The 18,978-nt window shown below is 40.9% G+C and overlaps 1 protein-coding gene across 4 annotated transcripts in view; it reads left to right on the top strand.

The window, feature by feature from the left end:
* The first annotated feature begins 4,334 nt into the window (after nucleotides 1-4,334).
* The window catches only part of EML4 (EMAP like 4), a 165,840-nt gene continuing 151,196 nt past the window's right edge, over nucleotides 4,335-18,978 (top strand). For all 4 annotated transcript variants that reach the window (XM_007970827.3, XM_007970828.3, XM_007970829.3 and 1 more), the window contains exon 1: nucleotides 4,335-4,631. In XM_007970827.3, coding sequence (XP_007969018.1) covers nucleotides 4,607-4,631 — 25 coding nt within the window. In that variant the 5' untranslated portion in view covers nucleotides 4,335-4,606. The remainder of the gene's footprint in view (nucleotides 4,632-18,978) is intronic.

Below are 18,978 nucleotides of genomic sequence, written 5' to 3' on the forward strand. Positions count from 1 at the left end.
GCAATCTAACCACCAATTATGGCATTGTTCCTAATTTCAAACTGCTGGCTTACAGATGACCTTTCGGAAATATTTTATTTGCAAGTAGAGAACTTCCTGTGTTATTAATTTTGAGAATTGAATTTCCTCGATTGGCTGCTTTCCACTTTACTATTTCTATTTAAAAATATTTCCCTGTAGAATATCAATTTTGTAAGGGGTTGCTATGAACTCTTCATGGAGAAAAAGTTTACATTTATGATGGACACATGAAAATTATTAGCTATTATCTCTAAGGCTTGCCCAACATCCAGTAAAGGTAGTAAAGTTACAACACATAAAAAGAACCTTTAAAGTTGGTTCCACAATCTCAACAAGTTCAAATCTCATTTCATGGCATAAATTCTGAATCAGCGTTGGGAAAACTTAGCTCTGCAGGAGAAGCTAGTTGTCTTCTTTCTGCTAGTCATGGATGGTACCATCAGAACTGCCAAAATTAACCTCAACAGGCATTCATTCACTCACTCATGCATCTATGCAGCAGGTCCTCCAAGTGAGGTATGGCTGGTGATCCCCACAGGATAGATTTCAGTCTCATAAGCTCTCGCCAAGAATTTACAGCACTACTAATTGCTTGATTCTTTTCTGAAGTCAGAAAGTCTGGAAAGTCTTACGAGAGAGATAACAATCACGCCAAGATTGGTAAAACGATTATTTAATAAGTATGAGATTTTAAACCAGTCTCTACAGACACAATTTATGAGTGTCTGAATTAATATGCACTGTAATATAATTTTTGTTTTTGCATTTTTAATGTTTTCAAAAAATGAACACTTATATGATTAAAATAATGTAAAAGTGAAATCCCCCATTTCTCTCCTCTACCCTTTCCTTCTTCCACTTAATTTCATTTCTCAGAGGCAGCTACTTTTGACACTTTGGGGTGTCTCAAACTCCTTTTATTTCTCTTGCAGTAATTCTGAAGTTCTCCCCAGGCATTCTTTATGGTTAGAAGCTAGAACAACATTGCCATTTGGCTTCTTATAGATTTTGGAACTCTTTTATACACTGCTTACATTAAACATATTTCTATGAAAATGAAGAATCCCTTTTTTCCCCCCACTCAGGTATTAACTTCTCATTTTTTTCTATCAAATTTATACTTACATGGACTATAGATTTATACAATCTACATAGTTCCATGACTACAGGGTTTCATTTTTTAAATAACATTCAAATAATAAAATAAAAGGAGCTGAAGACCCAGTATACTTAAAAAAAACCCTTAATTTTCCTTGACATTCATTTTAAAATGTCTGTGGGAGAGAAAAGCAGGCAGACAAAAACAGTTTATAGTTACTTTTCAAGGTCATCTAGCTAGTGAGAGTAAAACAAAGAAATTGAGTAGGAATCTTATTTTTCTTCAAATGTTAGGTCAAGACTTTGACAATGTATCTTCACAAGTATTCTGAAACTCCTCCCACAATATACTCATCTTGACATAGAGGGGAAGGTAAGTATGCAGAGTCAAGATCCTATGTATAAAGAGAACGTTCTGGCCAGGCACAGTGGCTGAAGCCTGTAATCCCAGCACCTTGGGAGGCCAAGGCTAGGCGAATCACTTGAGGTGAGGAGTTCGAGACCAGTCTGGGCAACATGGCCAAACTCTGTCTCTACGAAAAATACAAAAACTAGCCGGGTGTGGTGGTCCACACCTGTAATCCCAGCTACTCGGGAGGCTGAGGCATGAGAATTGCTTGAACCTGGGAGGTGGAGGCTGCCGTAAGCTGAGATCATGCCACTGCGCTACAGCCTGGGCAACAGAGTGAGATCCTGTCTCAAAAACCAAAACCATAAAGCTAATATTCTAAGTTTTTAATATTTGATATGATATAGCTATATTTAGCCTTTTCCTATAACTGGGATCCTGAAAAATGGTACATATTTTGCATTTGCCTGAATTAAGTTATACTTAAAGCGCTCAAAGGGGCAAGGGGACTCCACATTGAAAATAATCTAAAGATAAATCCTTTGTTAAGGTGAATAACCAAAATAACCCTCCAGTAATTGGTAACTGTTTAGTACCTTTGGATTTGTGTGTGTGTTTGATGATAATGTTCAGCTATGGCTTCACTTTTGAAAGATTTATGTTAAATTTTATTTTATCTTGGTAGTATTAGAGGCTTAGATTGTAAGATCTACTTTGATAAATATAAAACAGAAAAATTCTGGCTGCTTTAAAACACTCAGGCACTGGTTGTTGAAACAATGTATTCAGATTGACTAGTTTTCAGAGTTCTATGTTCATTATTCAATAAATATTTATCAAAAAGTTGTTCTATAATATGCTCTAAGTATAAAATAGAGAGCAAAAATGGGTACAAAATAAGAGCAGCTAATACCTACTGAGCACTTATAACATATTGTGCCCTTTTCTAAGTGCTTTACATGTATTACCTCATAGCATCCTCTCAAAAAGTCTAAGAAAGAGAGGTGTTATCACCCCCATTTTGCAGTCAATAAAACGGAGGCACAGAGAGGTTAGGTAACTTGTCCAGTGTTTCATAGTTAGTACATGATGAGTTGGGATGTGAATCTGGGCAGCATGATTCCAGAGTCCGCACTCTAACTGCTGGGACATACTAACTCTCCTATATTTTAACAGCTTTCCTTGTAGTATACAGTATAATGAATGAGATGCTTATTGAATAAATCATCCAAGCAAATGAAAAAATTTAACTCTGATGAATGCCACGAAGGGGATTGCAGCAGAAACCAGGGAGCTGTTACCAAAAATATGTCTCTTTTCCTTCTGGATACACAGACTACATTCCTAGCTTCCCTTGCAGTCATGTGACCAAGTTCTGGCCAGTGGAATGTGGACAAAAGTGAGGTACACATTTCCAGGTCTGGACCATAAAACATATGTATACCAATCTGTCAAGTTCTTATTCTTTTAATTGACCTAAGACAGAGAGCGTGGCCTGAAGACACAAACGAACAGCTGTCAGAATTGAGAACTTCTCAAAGATTTACTTAGGCTTAATAGAAACTTATGCGTATGAAAATGCCCATAGCAGAGGGAACATTGGGTAAATCATTTAAGTTTGAAGAGAAGGAAATTTTAGACACCGTTTAGTCTGTAACCTGAATTTATCTTGGCTGACTTATGGCCAGTCTCCATATAGTATGGTATTCAGAAGAAATACAGATCTTATATCCAAATAAGAAATGCAAAGTAATGTACATTTTTAGCGAAGATTTTTAAAGAGGCACCAAAGGGAGACATATACCACAAGAAGGTTTAACAATCCTTTCAATCATTTAATTCCTCTAAGTCCCTCTCATCAGGGCGTATTTCTTGTCTCATATTTCCCTCTCATCATGACATATTTCTTGGGGACCTCTTATCAAGTCCCTGGACTTGACAAACCATGAGAAAGTCTTTAGAAGTATGGGAAATCGTGTTGGGGAAGGGAGGAAGAAGATGAAGGTTATGTACATTTCCATGTTTTGGTTACATGTCCAGACAACCCATTTGCAAATGAATAAAGTCAGGTCTAAATAAATTAGGTGATTTGACATTCACCTCTTGGGTCATACGGAATTGGACCTAGAACTCAGTGCTACTTCATTTGAAATAACCCTTATTATGGTTTCCTAGCAGGCCATCCTATAGCCTGCCATATATGGTCATATTCCACTCCTACTCGACAGAACGCTAGGGAGAGTAAGGAAGCCTGAGTTTTTGCTTCTACTAGGTTCGTTGACCTTGGGCAGGTTGTCCTCTCTAAGGCTCTGTGTTTTTCTTCATAAGAAGGGTTGGGCAAGATGAACTTTTGGGGCATGTCCAGCACTAAAATTCTTTGCTTCTGATCTGTCCCGGGCCCTGCGCCTGTGGCAGTGGTGGTATCGAGCTAGTCAAAAAGCTTCGCCCCTATCTGTCCCTCACCCTACCGGGGGAGAGGGAGAACCTCTCCCTCTTGGTTGCTTCTTTAGTGTCCTTGTAGGACCCACGTGGTGGCCATCTCCTGTCGGGGGGGTCCAGACTTGGCTCTGCGGGCTTCCCCGGGGCTACATGGGGAGAGGATCCTTCATGCATCAGAGTATCCCAGGCTGGAGGCTATGCCTTATCCCCACCTGTCGGAACCAAACCGTGGTCCCCAGGCTTCAGCAGGCCCACCGCGCAGGCGCAACCACCAGCCTGTCGCGAGGCGGACAAACGCCGAGGCCGAGGCAAGGTGAGACGGCGGGGCTGACAAGACCCCGCCTCCGTGGCGTCACGTGGGAGGCGGAGTCGGAAGTGTGACGGCGTGCGCGGGGCGGGGCTACTGCTGCGCGCGGGCGCGGGGGCGGGGCGCGGCGCGGCGCGGCGCGGCGCTCGCTGCCTGGGAGGGAGGCCGGGCAGGCGATAGAGCGGCGCCGCTCTCAACCTGACGGGGAAGTGGTCCCGGCGGCCGCGGCTGACTACCCCAGGGCGAACGGACGGACGACGGAGGCAGGAGCCAGGAGCCGAGCCGGACGACCTAGAGAGCGAGCGGGTCAGGCTCAGCGTCGGCCACTCTGTCGGTCCGCTGAATGAAGTGCCCGCCCCGCTGAGCCCGGAGCCCGGCGCTTTCCCCGCAAGATGGACGGTTTCGCCGGCAGCCTCGGTGAGTACGGCTGGGGAGTCCTGCCTCTTCTGCAAAGGGTGGGAACTTTGTTCTCTCCGCACACAGCCCAGGCCCTGCCCTCCCCCCTGCCCCTCAGGGTGGCCGCGGCTCCACTGCACATGTTCCCTTCGAGGCTGCCGCCCCTCCGCGGACTCCGGTGGACTGAGGGCCCCTCCCCCATGTCCAGCCTTCCTCTGTGCTAGACCCTCCTTTCCTCCTGGAGCCCCTTTCATTGCAGGGCCCTCCAAAGGGGGAACCCCTTCCCTCTCAGGCCCCCCAATAGCTGGCACACCCCTCCCCGTACACTCATGGCTCCCCCCGCTCACTCCCCTTCAGAGTTGGAACACTTCTTCAAATCCAGGCTCCTCTTCAAGGTACAACATTCCACCCCCTTTCCACATACAGAGCTCTCTTTCAGGGTGGGGACCGCCTTTACCCGAACAGAGGCCGCTTTTTAGGATGGAGACCCTCATTCCCTCTTCAGGAAGGGGGCATCCCCCGCCCCCCAGTCTTCACTTTAAATTTGGAGACTTTTCAGTATTCTTCAGAGTAGTAGGCAACTTCCTTTTCACTCCCTCCACTTCTCTGAGTATTTTGCAGTGGTGGAGGGACCTAGAATCATCGGAGCATCATTCGCTTAATACAGGAAAGGAAGAGGTGCATCTGTGTTGGGGGACCCTCTTTAAGAGTGAAAGCAGAAGTGTTTTCTGGCTCTGCATGCGTGCTGGGGAGAAGTGATTCTGCCCAATGAATCAATAGGAAAGGGGGCCTCTATCAGGGAAGGAAAGGATTCTCCATTTTTGGAAGATGTTGTCTTTGTGGAATGGAGAAAGGGAAGAGGTTGTTAAATAGGCTGAAGTGCCTTTTCAGTGTTCCTTTCACTCAGGTAATCTTCTGGCTAGGAAAGTCACAGCGCCAGGCTAGTATTGACTGCCCTAGAAACTAAGTCTGGAATTACTACTATTCTTCGAGGCCATTGGAATCTAGTGAAAGATTGAGTTCAACTGTTACAATGGTGAGAGAACAGTTTCAGCTTTGGCTGATAACGCAGTTATGTGATACCTACTGCTGGAATTGTATTTTGAGTTTTTTATGTGCAGGTAGCTTGTATTCAGACGCCTTTCTTTTACGTTTCTTGATGATAAGTCTCTACTTGGTTAATGTTCACTGATCAGTGAGCAGTCTGTCCATACATAGGCCGTACTATATCCAGATAATATCGAGATGAGATGGATTTTTAAAATCTAAAGTAAAAAAGTAAGTTAAAGAGCAGTGGGCCCTAATAGATATTAAATAGCAAAATCCATAATTTTGGCCTTCCCTTTTTCTTGGGCAGAAAAAATTGTTGTTATAGTGCTTTCAGAGTGGAAATCCTAAAATAGGAGGCAACTGAGTGTTGTGTTACTCGTTCCTCCTCAAAGGCACCTGTTGTCCATTATCTAACCTTTGATGTCTTGTAATTCCTTACTTAGGTTGGGCGCCTTTTAGAGAGACATCCATTTTTCCCTGGTTCTTTTTTAGCTCCATGCATTGGTTTATTCACAGTAAATGTTGGACCGAAAAACTTGTCCTATATGTCCGCTAAAGGGCTGATCATATACTAAAGTAAAAAATTGAGTGTCTTTTTAGGGGATGTTGTGGAGAGCTGTGTTATCTTTGTACTGTATTGGGTCCTCATCCTGTAAGAATGGGGAGATCACTATTCACTTTAACTTCTTTCCTGTTGGTTCTAAAGACTTCTGGAGGGTTTGGTAAAGCTTCATTTTCTGTAAGTGTTTAGAAGGAGTCTTTCTCACCAGTTGGGGCACTTAAGTTTATTTTCAAACATTGGTTATGCTTTGTAATAGCTTTCTTTCTTAACCAGTTCATGAGGCAAGGGATATAAAAGACCGAGAGATGAAGATGAATTGCGTTTGGGGCTCACACTTTTCATAAAGAGCGTCATTGTTGACCCTAATGTTGGATTTAAAAAATTCATTTGATGCCATGCTTTGGGTGGTATGTGATGAGACTTTTCTTCAGATATGGTGTTAATCAGGAGCAGAGGAGATATGCCTATCAGAGGAACCTGCGTCTGCAGAGAGGGAAGGAAATGGTTCCTGGCAGTATTTCTGGAGCTGCTCTTGATGAAGATACTTCTCAGTGGGAGCTCTGTGCTTTCTCTTTCTGTGCCCCTTGTAAAACTAGGCCCCATCTTAATTGAAACCTTAAAGGGGTGGGGGAGGAGTAGTGCTGGTATATTTTACTGGTAGTCTTTAAGCAGAGCTTTGCTCAGCTCTTGCCAAATTGCTTGTTTCTGTTCTCTGCAGTTAATTAGCCTAGAGCTTAGAGTTACATTGATCTTTATTTTATCAGGAGAGCCATGAATATAAAGGCAAGTACTTCTACTCTAGTAGATGTTTAAAAACTTTTTTTTTTTTAAACCAAACAAGAATTCAAAACATGTGAAGTTCTTCTGGGGTTACAAGTATTGAAAGCATTTATCCTCAAGGAAGTATGTGTGTATTTCCTTTTACATATTAGATAGGTTCTTGAAAAATGGTGGGAAAAAAACTACATTTTTATAAGCAGAAAAATTGAGTGCTTTATAAACAGAACAATTTTAGAGAAGAAATTATTTAAGAGAATCCTGTGGTGACTCATTTTGGGAAGTGAAAAACTTAAAATTCAAACTGTACCCTTGATTGTTGCATGTTTAGATAAGAAAACCACTGTATTGTGTGCATTTTATAAGATGTCTAATGGCAATTAAGACTAGTGTTTTTTTAAATCATATGAATGGTAGATGATTGGCCATTTTATAAATGCCGCATTGAAGTTACATGGTACTGATTATATTATCTTTGTTTTACATAAAAAGAACTGAAGAATTCTTTTAATCTCCGCAACTGATGAATTTCAGGCAACTTGGCTGGCAGGTGCTTGTACTCTGGAATTTCCCTTAGGTATTATTAATATATCTTTTAATTCATGAATTATGGCAACTTAAGGCAGCACTGTAGAAACCTTTTTTTTTTGTTGTTAAGGAGCGAAAACTACTCAATTACCTTGATGTCTTGCCTCCAAATCACTACATATAGATACCCATGTGCAAAATGTATATACTGTGTATATTTTAAATCTCAGGTCTATGTGCAAAAGTGGGAAACTATTCATACAGCTTTTACCGATTTTTTGTAAGGCAGGGATTGGGTGTATTTCATGCTTAATCTTTTTAGAATCTCTTTCGTAATAGAGGTTTAATTTTAAGACTTTTATCTTGGAATTAACCTAGAGATTAGTCTGTTTGCATTTGAAAGAAACCTTATACCTAACCGTGTCAGCTTTAAATTTTTCTGCCTCAAAAGTTAAACAGCAAAACTTAAAGTCTTCCCCCTAAGAAAAATCGTAGTGAACGAAACTATTGGATTAGGATCTATAAGAAACAGTATTTTGGGTGCAGGGTATAAATGTGAACAAGTATAGCAGTATGCTTCAACTTACGGACTATTAGTCTTTTTAACATCACATTGTTAGAACTGTGATTTCTCATCACAGATTTAGTCTTGCTTTCTTAAAGGAACAACACTGTATGTGATTTTCAAATATTAATCTAAAGCATTCCTTATTTACATGAAAATGTTTTTCATGTTATATTTCGAGAGGTTTTTTTAAAACTTTTTTTATTGGTTGCTTGTCTCTTGAAGAAGAGTTCAAGATAGACTTAAGTTATGTAACAGGACATGAGTAGTAACTCTTAAATAGTAGAGCATCTTCATGAGTTAGCTAGAGTATTTTTCAACATGTATATGGATTAACATCGAACATGGACTAGCACTATGCTAGGTGGTTCTCATGGGAAAGACAAGTAAAAGACATGCTTTTTGCCCTTTAGGAGCTTACTGCCTGGTTTTTAAAATAAGTACCATGACCAGGTACAGTGGCTCACGCCTGTAGTCCCAGCACTGTGGGAAACCGAGGTGGAATGATTGATTGAGCCCAGTAGTTTGAGACCAGCCTGGGCAACATAGCAAGACCCTCTCTCTACAAAAAAAACAAAAATAGGCGTAGTGGCATGTGCCTGTAACCCCAGGAGCTTGGGAGACTGAGGCAGGAGGAGCACTTGAGCACAGGAATTAAAGGTTGCAGTGAGCTACAATAGTACCACTACACTCCACTGGGCCACAAAGCAAACCTCTGCCTCTAAAAAAAATAAGAATAATAAAGTACATACTGTATGTAGAGATGTTTACTATTAAGCTTAAGTACCAGAAATGGGGATGAAAGGAGGAAACACCGTTTAGAATGCTGTGCTGTGTTTCAAGCAAGTAACTTCTGAGAGAACATTTGTTGATTGCTAGATTTATCTCTGTAGAGGTTGGCTTTTTGAAACGATGAAATAATTTATTTAGCAGTTCAAATTCTAGGGAGTCTTTCTCTGTCTTATGTATAAGTTGGAATAACACGTAGCAAAATACTGTGTTTTATATGTGGGAGTCCATATCTGTAACATGTAAAACTTTAATATTAAGAAATTTTAGAAAAATATTTTGATGTTTAAAATAGATTCTAATACTTGTGAAAAGTTTAGGGGAAGAATTCATCTAGTATTACCTCAGTGTGGAAGATTCCCATATCTATAGTATATTTCTTTTTGTGTGTGTGTCTGACGGAGTCTTGCTCTTTCTCCCAGGCTGGAATACAATGGTGCAATCTCAGCTCACTGCAACCTCTGCCTTCTTGGTTCAGGCGATTCTCCTGCCTCAGCCTCCCGAGTAGCTGGGATTACAGTCGTGTACCCCCAAACCCGGCTAATTTTTGTATTTTTAGTAGAGACAGGGTTTCACCATGTTGGCCAGGCTGGTCTCAAACCCCTGACTTCGGGTGATCCACCCACCTTGACCTCCCAAAGTTCTGGGATTACAAGTGTGAGCCACTGCGCCTGACCCTATAGTATATTTCTATGTCTGTATATGATTTCTTATCCTTTAGCTGTCTTATGCTATTATAATGGCTTAATTTTGCATGCTGTATATGATTTTTAAATATTATTCTAAAGCATTCCTTATTTACAGTTTACAAAGAGCTTTTACCTCATTTAATCTGCATACTAACCTTGGGAGATAAATTATTATGTGTTTTTTTTTTTTGGAGACAGAGTCTTGCTCTCTTGCCCAGGCTGAAGTGCAGTGACGTGATCTCGGCTCACTGCAACTTTTGCCTGCCAGGTTTAGGCAGTTCTTTGCCTCAGTCTCTGGAGTAGCTGGGATTACAGGTGCCCGCTACCATGCTTGGCTAATTTTTGTATTTTTAGTAGAGATGGGTTTCACCATCTTGGCCAGGATGATCTTGAACTCCTAACCTTGGGTGATCCACCCACCTCGGCCTCCCTCACAGGCGTGAGCCACCATGCCTGGCCAAGAGTGTTCGTTTTTGAGATGGAGTCTCGCTCTGTTGCCCAGGCTGGAATGCAATGGCACCATTTCAGCTCACTGCAGCCTCTGCCTCGCAGGTTCAAGTGATTCTCCTGCCTCAAGCCTCCCGAGTAGCTGGGATTACAGGCACTTGCCACCACACCTGGCTAATTTTTTGTATTTTTAATGGAGATGGGGTTTCACTGTGTTAGCCAGGATGGTTGTGATCTCCTGACCTTGTTATTCACCTGCTTAGGCCTTCCAAAGTGCTGTGATCACAGATGTGAGCCATTGCACCTGGCTAAGAATGTGTTATTTTTTTAAAACATTGAGTCCAGGTTTTTTCTTTTTTTGTATGGTTGGGATTGTTTGTATCTATATTATTTTATTTTATTTTATTTTGTTTTTTTGAGACAAAATTCTCTGTTGCCCAGGCTGGAGTACAGTGTCACAGTTTTCGCTCACTGCAACTTCTGCCTCCCGGATTCAAGCGATTCTTGTGCCTCAGCCTCCCGAGTAGCTGAGATGACAGGTGTGCACCACTGCCCCCACCTAATTTTTGTATTTTTAATAGAGATGAGATTTCGCCATATTGACCAAGCTGGTCTCGAACTGCTGGCCTCAAGTGATCCATCCACCTCAGCCTCCCAAAGTGCTAGGATTAGAGGTGTGAGTCACCATGCCTAGCCTCATATTATTTTTACATAAAGGAAAAAAGAATAGAAAAATAAATTATCTTTAGCCCATCTGTGCACAGCTGATGTTAGTGTGTTGATGTACTTGTTCTGGGTCTTTTTCTGTGTTTAACTTTTTAATAGTTAAAGTCATACTGCAGACATAATTTTGCATTCTGTGTTTTTCGTTGGATCCTAACCTTTTTTATTTTTTCCCACTTGAACTCAGATTTTTCTGATGGAATGCAGTGGTCTTTTCTCTGCTCAGTTACTGACTCTTGATAATCCTCAGGTACATACCTGAATCTGAACTTTTCTCCTGAATCAGCTTCTTTTCCTTATTTCCCACTGACTGTATCACCCAGTTTGAAATTTCAGAATCATGTTTGATTCTTTGCCATTTTTGCCTGGGGCATTAGAATCTCTTCTAAGACTTGTCAATTCTTGTCACCTTTTCTCATCCCTTTTGTTTTCCACCGCTGTAGTTCAGGTACTTATTATTCGATGCATGGATTATTGCATAGCGTCAAGAATCTCCACCTGTCCAGTTTATTTTGTACAAGGCCCTCAGATTAATCTTCCTAAAGCCATACTTTGATATTGCCATTCACCCTCTCAGATTGCTTCATTGCCTGGATGACTACATTCAAACACCTTAGCCTCTTAGCCTCTTCTCAAGTCCTCTGTCATCTCTTTCTACTGTCTTACCGTGTTCTGACCAAAATGACCTATTTCTTGTTCCTCAGATTTTCATCTTTTCATCCTGATGACGATTCTCAATACCCTTCAAGGCTCAACTCAAATATTATTTCCTTTGGGAAAATGTTTATTTCTTTTCCGAAGTATTCTTCCTTGAACACTTGATAGGACCACTCTTGGGGTACTTATTGTGAAATGTTTTTTTCTTACAGTTATAAGGCGAAAGTAATTATTACAAATCTTAAAACTGTTATTTCCCTAAGTCAAATTGTTTTTATTTTTATTTATTTTTTTATGAGATGGAGTTTTGCTTTGTTGCCCAGGCTGGAGTGCAGTGGTGTGATCTCAGCTTACTGCAACCTCTGCCTCCTATGTTCAAGGGATTCTCCTGCCTCAGCCTCCCGACTAGGTGGTATGACAGGCGTGTGCCACCACACCCAGCTAATTTTTGTATTTTTAGTAGAGACGGGTTTCGTCATGTTGCCCCAGCTGGTCTCGAACTCCTGACCTCGAGTGATCTGCCGGCTGAGGCCTCCCAGAGTGCTGGGGGATTGCAGGTACCACACCCACCTAAGCCAAATGTATAAGCCTCTTGAAGGCTGTATTGAAGGTTTTATTGAAGGCTGAAACTCTCATGTGTCTTTGAAGTCTTGAGGTGGAGATTTCATGATCCAGTAAATTGTAGAGTAAAATGTGGAGGAAAAAAATTAGGGACTAGCATATAGTTGATGACTTAACAACCTTCACTTTCATACTTTGTTTTTTTAAAAAGAAATGACACTTGAAGACCAAAAGATTATAAAACACAATCTCAGAATAAAAAATTGTAAAATTACTTGAAAAATTAAATATGGCTTACACCTGTTATCCCAACAGTTTGGGAGGCTGAGGCTGGCGGATCACTTGAGCTCAGGAGTTTGAGACCAGCCTGGGCAACATGGTGAGACCCCGTCTCTACCAAAAGTACAAAAAAATTAGCCAGGCATGGTGATGCACACCTGTGGTCCCAGATAACTTGGGAGGCTGAGCTGGGAGGCTTGCTTGAGCCCAAGAGGTGGAGGTTGCAATGAGCTCAGATCACACCACTGGTCTCCAACCTGGGTGACAGAGTGAGACCCCGTCTCAAACAAGCAAGCAAACAAACAACTCACTTTGTTCTTGTTTCTCATTTTACGCGAAATGAGTGAAATCTTCTGGACTTTATTGGGAATCCGATAAAGAATTGTGTGCCAGATTCTAGGGTATTATTTTCAAGTACAAGTCGTATGCATGACCTATGAATGGGTTTTGAACTCAGTTTAGTAGTGGTCAGGACCAACATTAGAAAAATGAGACAAAGAAGAGATAATGTAAAATATCAGTACTTCATGTGAGATTGCTTCATGGAACATTTAATATCAGTTATGTATATTTGTCTTAGATTTCAGTGTAAAATTTCTGTTGGTCACAATCAGATGAAAGATACATTTTTAGTGGCTAATCCCTATTTTTGAGAGAATAGGTGGAAAGGTTAACATACATGAAAAGGATGAACAATCAGAAGTAATCATGAGTTTGAAAGGTTAACATACATGAAAAGGTGGATGAACAATCAGAAGTAATCATGAGTTTGAAAGGTTAACATACATGAAAAGGTGGATGAACAATCAGAAGTAATCATGAGTTGTGGGCTATGTCTTTGATAAGTTTTTAGAGTCTGAATATAATTAGAATATGTTTAACATCAGTAGGAGCAGAAAGATATTTTTTAGTTCTAGAATGACCGTAATTGAGGCAAACTCAGTATGTAAAGAAGTGATTTTATGATATTGGTAGGGCTGGGGTATATTTACCTTGCAAATCAATTCTTTGCTTTGAAAGAGAATTTTCAGGCCAGGTGGTGTAGCTCACACCTATAATCCTAGCACTTTGTGAGGCCAAGGTAGGAGTATCACTTGAGGCCTGGAGTTCAAGACCAGTCTGGGCAACACAGTGAGACCCTGTCTCTATCAAAAAAACAAAAATTAGCCGAACATGGTGGCACATACCCAGCTCCTTGGGAGGCTGAGGTGAGAGGATCGCTTGAGCCCAGGAGGTGGAGGCTGCAGTGAGCTATGATCATGTCACTGCATTCCAGCCTGGGTGGCAGAGTGAGCAGCGAGACCCTGTCTCAAGTAAGTAAGTAAGGATTTTCCTTGTTTGTAGTGTGGTGAGTATCCCCCATGTGATGCTTGTCACGTGAGAAAGCCCTGGGAGCCAAAAATAACTGCAAAAAAAAGAGGGTTTACCATATTGCTTTATTTTACTTTTAAGCCAGTCTGATGGAGTTATCTGTGTCTTGACTGGTTCCCCACTTATTTGCTCAAATACATTTTTTCCCCAGGAAGCTGTCCCCGATTAGTACACTCAAACCATTGCACTATAGCATTTCTAAAGAGGAGGGGACTGAGCACTTACACTTAAGGGATCTGGGAGTATAGCCAAAAGTTGAAATCTGTGTAACTTTAAAGTTAATATGATTGTTTTGCAACAATTATAATAAAGATTTATTCAGACAGGAATCATCAATAGACGCTAAATCTAAGGGGATATTTTGGTGAGGGGCAGGATGTCTGCATGGTCTTAAATTTCTCCCCATATAATGCTTATTACTTGTAAGGGGGGAAAACAGTAACTCAATATGGTGATTAAATCAGACAACCATATTGTTGTCTTTTTTGCACACATGCACATTGTGTGCATGATCAAAATAAATATTGCCAGTGGTGGTTGTTTGTATCTGCATGTGATACCCTGAAAAGAACACATCACTTATGGTGTTTTTCAGCCATGAATTCATAGCCTGAATCTAATCGTGAGGAAATTTTAAACTCCAGATGGGGAACATCCTATTTTTTAAAACGTCGGGGAGCTGGGTTTTTTGTTTTTTATTTTTTAATGTTATAAAGACAAAGTCTGTGGAAACATTCCAGGCTAAAGAAGACTTAAGAGATATGGTAACTAAGTGGACTACCTGATTTTAGACTGGATCTTGTATAGAGGGGAAAATATAATAAAGGATATTATTGGATCACTTGGCAAAATTGGAATATGGATGGTAGTAAGTATTGCATTAATGTTTATTGAAGTTGATAACTGTCTTCAGGTTATGTAAGAGAATACTTTTATTCTTAGGAAATACATACCAAAGTTTTTATGGAGAATGATCCATGATGTTTATAACTTATTCAAATGGTTTAGGAAACAAATGTAATACATATGTGGGACTTTTTTGTTTTGTTTTGAGATGGAGTCTCGCTCTGTCGCCCAGGCTGGAGTGCAGTGGCGTGATCTCGGCTCACTGCACCCTCTGCCTCCCGGGTTCAAGCGATTATCCTGCCTCAGCCTCCCGAGTAATTGGGATTACAGGCTCATGCCACCATGCCCGGCTAATTTTGTATTTTTAGTAGAGGTAGGGTTTCACTCTGTTGGTCAGGCTGATCTGGAACTCCTGATCCCAAGTGATGCACCCGCCTCAGTCTCCCAAAGTGCTGAGATTACAGGCGTGAGCCACCGCACGTGACCATATGTGTTTTATATATACACACAGATACATGTACATATAGAGGGAGGGATAGAGAGCATGCATATGTGCATGTGTGTAAATAAAGCCAATGGATAAAATGTTAATAATAGGTTAATTTGGTGAAAGCTATGTGGATAGTCTTTGTACTGTTTTTGTTCTTACAGCTTTTCTGTGAGTTTGGAATCATTTTCAAATGAAAAGTTTAAAAAAATATGAACTGTGCATTATACTTCATAGTATAGCTTTAAAAAAATTTGAAACTATCCTGTCTTCCAGAAAATTCCAGGCAAACCCTTGAGATAAAACTGAGGCTCCAAGAATATGTTCCTTGTGTATATCATGTGGCTTCCTTTTATCCCTAAGCCTCAGTTTGAGAAACATGTCTCTGGGCCAGAGGTAGCTGTGGTTCAGATTTAGCCAACAGACATGTTTTGTTTGGCCCTTTTGAGTGTTTTAAAAATTGGGAAATTTCGTATAACAATGTGGATGTTTGGTTTCTATTGAAAAATAGAGTGATCTTGCCACTCTGGGCTTGCATTCCATTCCAGATGGTCTATATATTCACTAAGTGGTGTGCCAGGTACCCTCAGTCCCTACCTTACATGCAGCCTGTTTTAGTCATTTCTTTCCTGGCCTCTGTAGACCTGTCTTTGCAACCTTTACCTAGCCTAAGAGGTGGTGAAAGTGCCTGTCTTCTTTATACTATAACAATTGGAGAAGTAAATTGCTAAACAGATGCCCTATCACCCTCTAACATTTTAGTGTTTATTTCCTGTAAATAAGGTTTTCTCCTACATAACCATCTGCAACCAACAAAATCAGGAAATGTTGATACATTACTGTCTAATTCTCAGACCCATTCTAGTTTCACTAATTGTCTCAGTAATGTTTTTTATAGCAAAAAGCTCTAGTTCACAATAACATGTTGAATTTAGTTCTCATGTCTCGTTGATATGGAACATTTCCTTAGTCTTCCTTGGGTTTTGTGACCTTGACACTTTGGAAAGTTGCCCTCCAGTTGTTTTGTAGACTGTCCCTAAATTTGATGTTTTTAGATTCAAATTATGCAATTTTGGGAGAAATGCCACAGAAGTGAAGCTACGTTTGTCTCATTGCATCCTATTAGGTGGCACACAGTTTTGATTTATCCCGTTACTGCTGATGTCCGTTTTGATCACTTGGTGTCTGCTAGACTTGTCCACAATTTTACAGTTTTAATAATTGCAAGATTATTTTTCTTGTTTTACTTGGTAGTTAATAGCTATTTTTTAAAATGCGCTTTGAAACGATGTAACTATTCAGTTCTTCATCAGACCTTCAGTGTATTGGTTTATATCTGTATGGACTCAGGTTTCTTATTTTTATTTTATTTTGTATTTGAAACAGGGTCTCACTCTGTCACCCAGACTGTAGTGCAGTGGTGCGATCGTGGCTCACAGCATCCTCCGCCTCCCAGGCTCAAGCGATTCTCCTGCCTCAGCCTCCTGAGTAGCTGGGTTTACAGGTGTGCGCCACTACCACTTGGCTAATTTTTGTATTTTTAGTAGGGATGGGGTTTCACCATGTTGGCCTGGCTGGTGTCAAACTCCTGACCTCAGATGACCTACCTCAGCCTCGCAAAGTGCTGGGATTACAGGCGTGAACCACCGTGCCTGGCCAGGTTTCTAATTTTTTGATGGGTTATAATCCATTACTGTTTATTTTGATGCTTAAATTGGCCCTGTTTTGGCAAGTAGATACCCCTCTAAACTGTCTTCTTTGTTTTTTTGCCATGTTCTCATCATTCTTTGATGACTTTCTTTGGTTGTGACACAATAAGATGATTGAGGTTCGTCTTGTACTCTTTTTGCTCCAGCCCTAGAATCAACCATTTTGCCAAAGAGCCCTAGTTCTTTTATGGAGAAAGGTATTTAGAAACCAAGCTATGTGCGCTAGTTGTGTTCAATGCTGCTGGAGTCCTTGTCACAGTAGTTAAAATTAAGGAATATATTTATGTACGTGTGTGTGGCAATATATAGATATAGTTACAGCTATATTTTTACAGCAGCATAGGATTAATTTTAGTTTCCTCCTTTATATTTTTATAATTACTTCCCCAACAGAAACCTGGCTTCCATTATATTTAGCGTATTTATTTGATGAGTCCTCCCCTGCACAATCAATCTCCTGTCTCCACTGGTTTCTACTTCCTTGCCTATTCAGGTTCTGATTGAACCTGTGGTGGGCTGCCCGGTCATCTTGTACTGACATTCTCATCCCACCAGGGCTCCAGCATCCTATGCCAGGCTGCCTTTCTCATTCACCTGGTTGTTGATACCCTGCACATTAAACTCTGACACCCCATGCTGTGCTGCTCCTCTACCAGAATGACCTCCTTACACACTTGCTTTGCACTGGCTGCCTTGATAGCTTTAGGACTGAACTATAGGGGAAGGGGAGAAGCCTAATCATTTTTAGAGAAAACAATAGCTCTAATGAAAAAATTGAAAACTATCTTTTCCACCAAATATCACAAGCATTTCTTTATTTTATATCACTTCCCAAATCTTGTTTACATGTCTGTTAGTCTGCTAGAGCTACCATACGAAATTACTACAGACTGGGTGGCTTAAACAACAGAAACATATTTTCTCACGGTTCTGGAAGCTAGAGGTCAGAAATCGGTGTTTTGTCAGGTTTGATTTCTTATAACACCTTTCTCCCTAGCTTGTAGGTTGCCATCTTCTGGGTCCTCGTGTGGCCTTTTCTTTGTGTGCACATATCACTGGTGTCTGTGTGTCCAAATTTCCTCCTTTTTTTTGAGACGGAGTCTTGCACTGTCACCCAGGCTGGAGTGCACTGATGCAGTCTTGGCTTACTGCAAGCTCCACCTCCCGGGTTCATGCCATTCTCCTGCCTCAGCCTCCTGAGTAGCTGGGACTGCAGGCGCCCGCCACCACGCCCGACTCATTTTTTTGTGTGTTTTTAGTAGAGATGGGGTTTCACGGTGTTAGCCAGGATGGTCTCGATCTCCTGACCTCATGATCCGCTGACCTCGGCCTCCCAAAGTGCTGGGATTACAGGCATGAGCCACTGCGCCCTGCCCAAATTTCTTCTTCTTACAAGGATACCAGTTGTATTGGATGAGGCCCCCCCACCCCACCGCCCATCTCTACCAAAAGTACAAAATATTAGCCAGGCATGGTGGTGCACGCCTGTGGTTTCAGGGACTCAGGAGGCTGAGGTGGGGAGATTGCTTGAGCCTGGGAGGTAGAGGTTGCGGTGAACTGAGATCACACCATTGTGCTCCAGCCTGGGTGACAGAGTGGTGACTGACGCTAATTATAGCTCCCAGAATGAAAATCTAACGATTTAACAAATATTTGTTAAGTAAATACTGCATGCCAGGCATTGTTTTCATACTGGGAATATGTCAGTGAACAAAACAAAAATCCCTACTCTCATGAAGCTTATATTATTGTGAAGGGAGATAGACAATAAAGAGTTTTAATTAAATTATTCACTCTTAGGAGGTCAGTGGCTTCTGTAAAAACAATTGATGTCTACACTGTTGGTTGTGAGCACATTATCCTTTTTTCTTAGATGTTGGTGATATAACCTGTGTGGGATATGGTTGGGTCAGGTTATACAGAAAAGTAATCTTGGGGATACAAAAACAGGTAGTTATAACATTGATAGCTGCCCTAGGGCTACTTTGTTATACATCTTAGTCACTGTATCTGATTTTGATAGGTTTTTGGTATATGTATATGTATGTATAAAACACACATATACGTTTTGCAGGCTCCCATTCTCGGTTCCTTTTTTTTTTAAAATCATTTATATTTAAGATCTTATTATTTACTATGCTACCTTTATGGTTGGACATACATTTCTTTTTATTTTTAGTATTTTTTCTTATTAAAGAATTTGGCTGTATTTCAATAAAATCTTTTTTTTTCAGGTTAATTATTATAGGTCACTGTTTATCAATCTGGATTGAGGACCTATATCCAGTTACTAGAGAATTCTCAGGATGCTGGGGAGGTCTTAAAACA

This window comes from Chlorocebus sabaeus, chromosome 14, assembly GCF_047675955.1.
Source record: "Chlorocebus sabaeus isolate Y175 chromosome 14, mChlSab1.0.hap1, whole genome shotgun sequence".
NCBI classification, from domain to species: domain Eukaryota; kingdom Metazoa; phylum Chordata; class Mammalia; order Primates; family Cercopithecidae; genus Chlorocebus; species Chlorocebus sabaeus.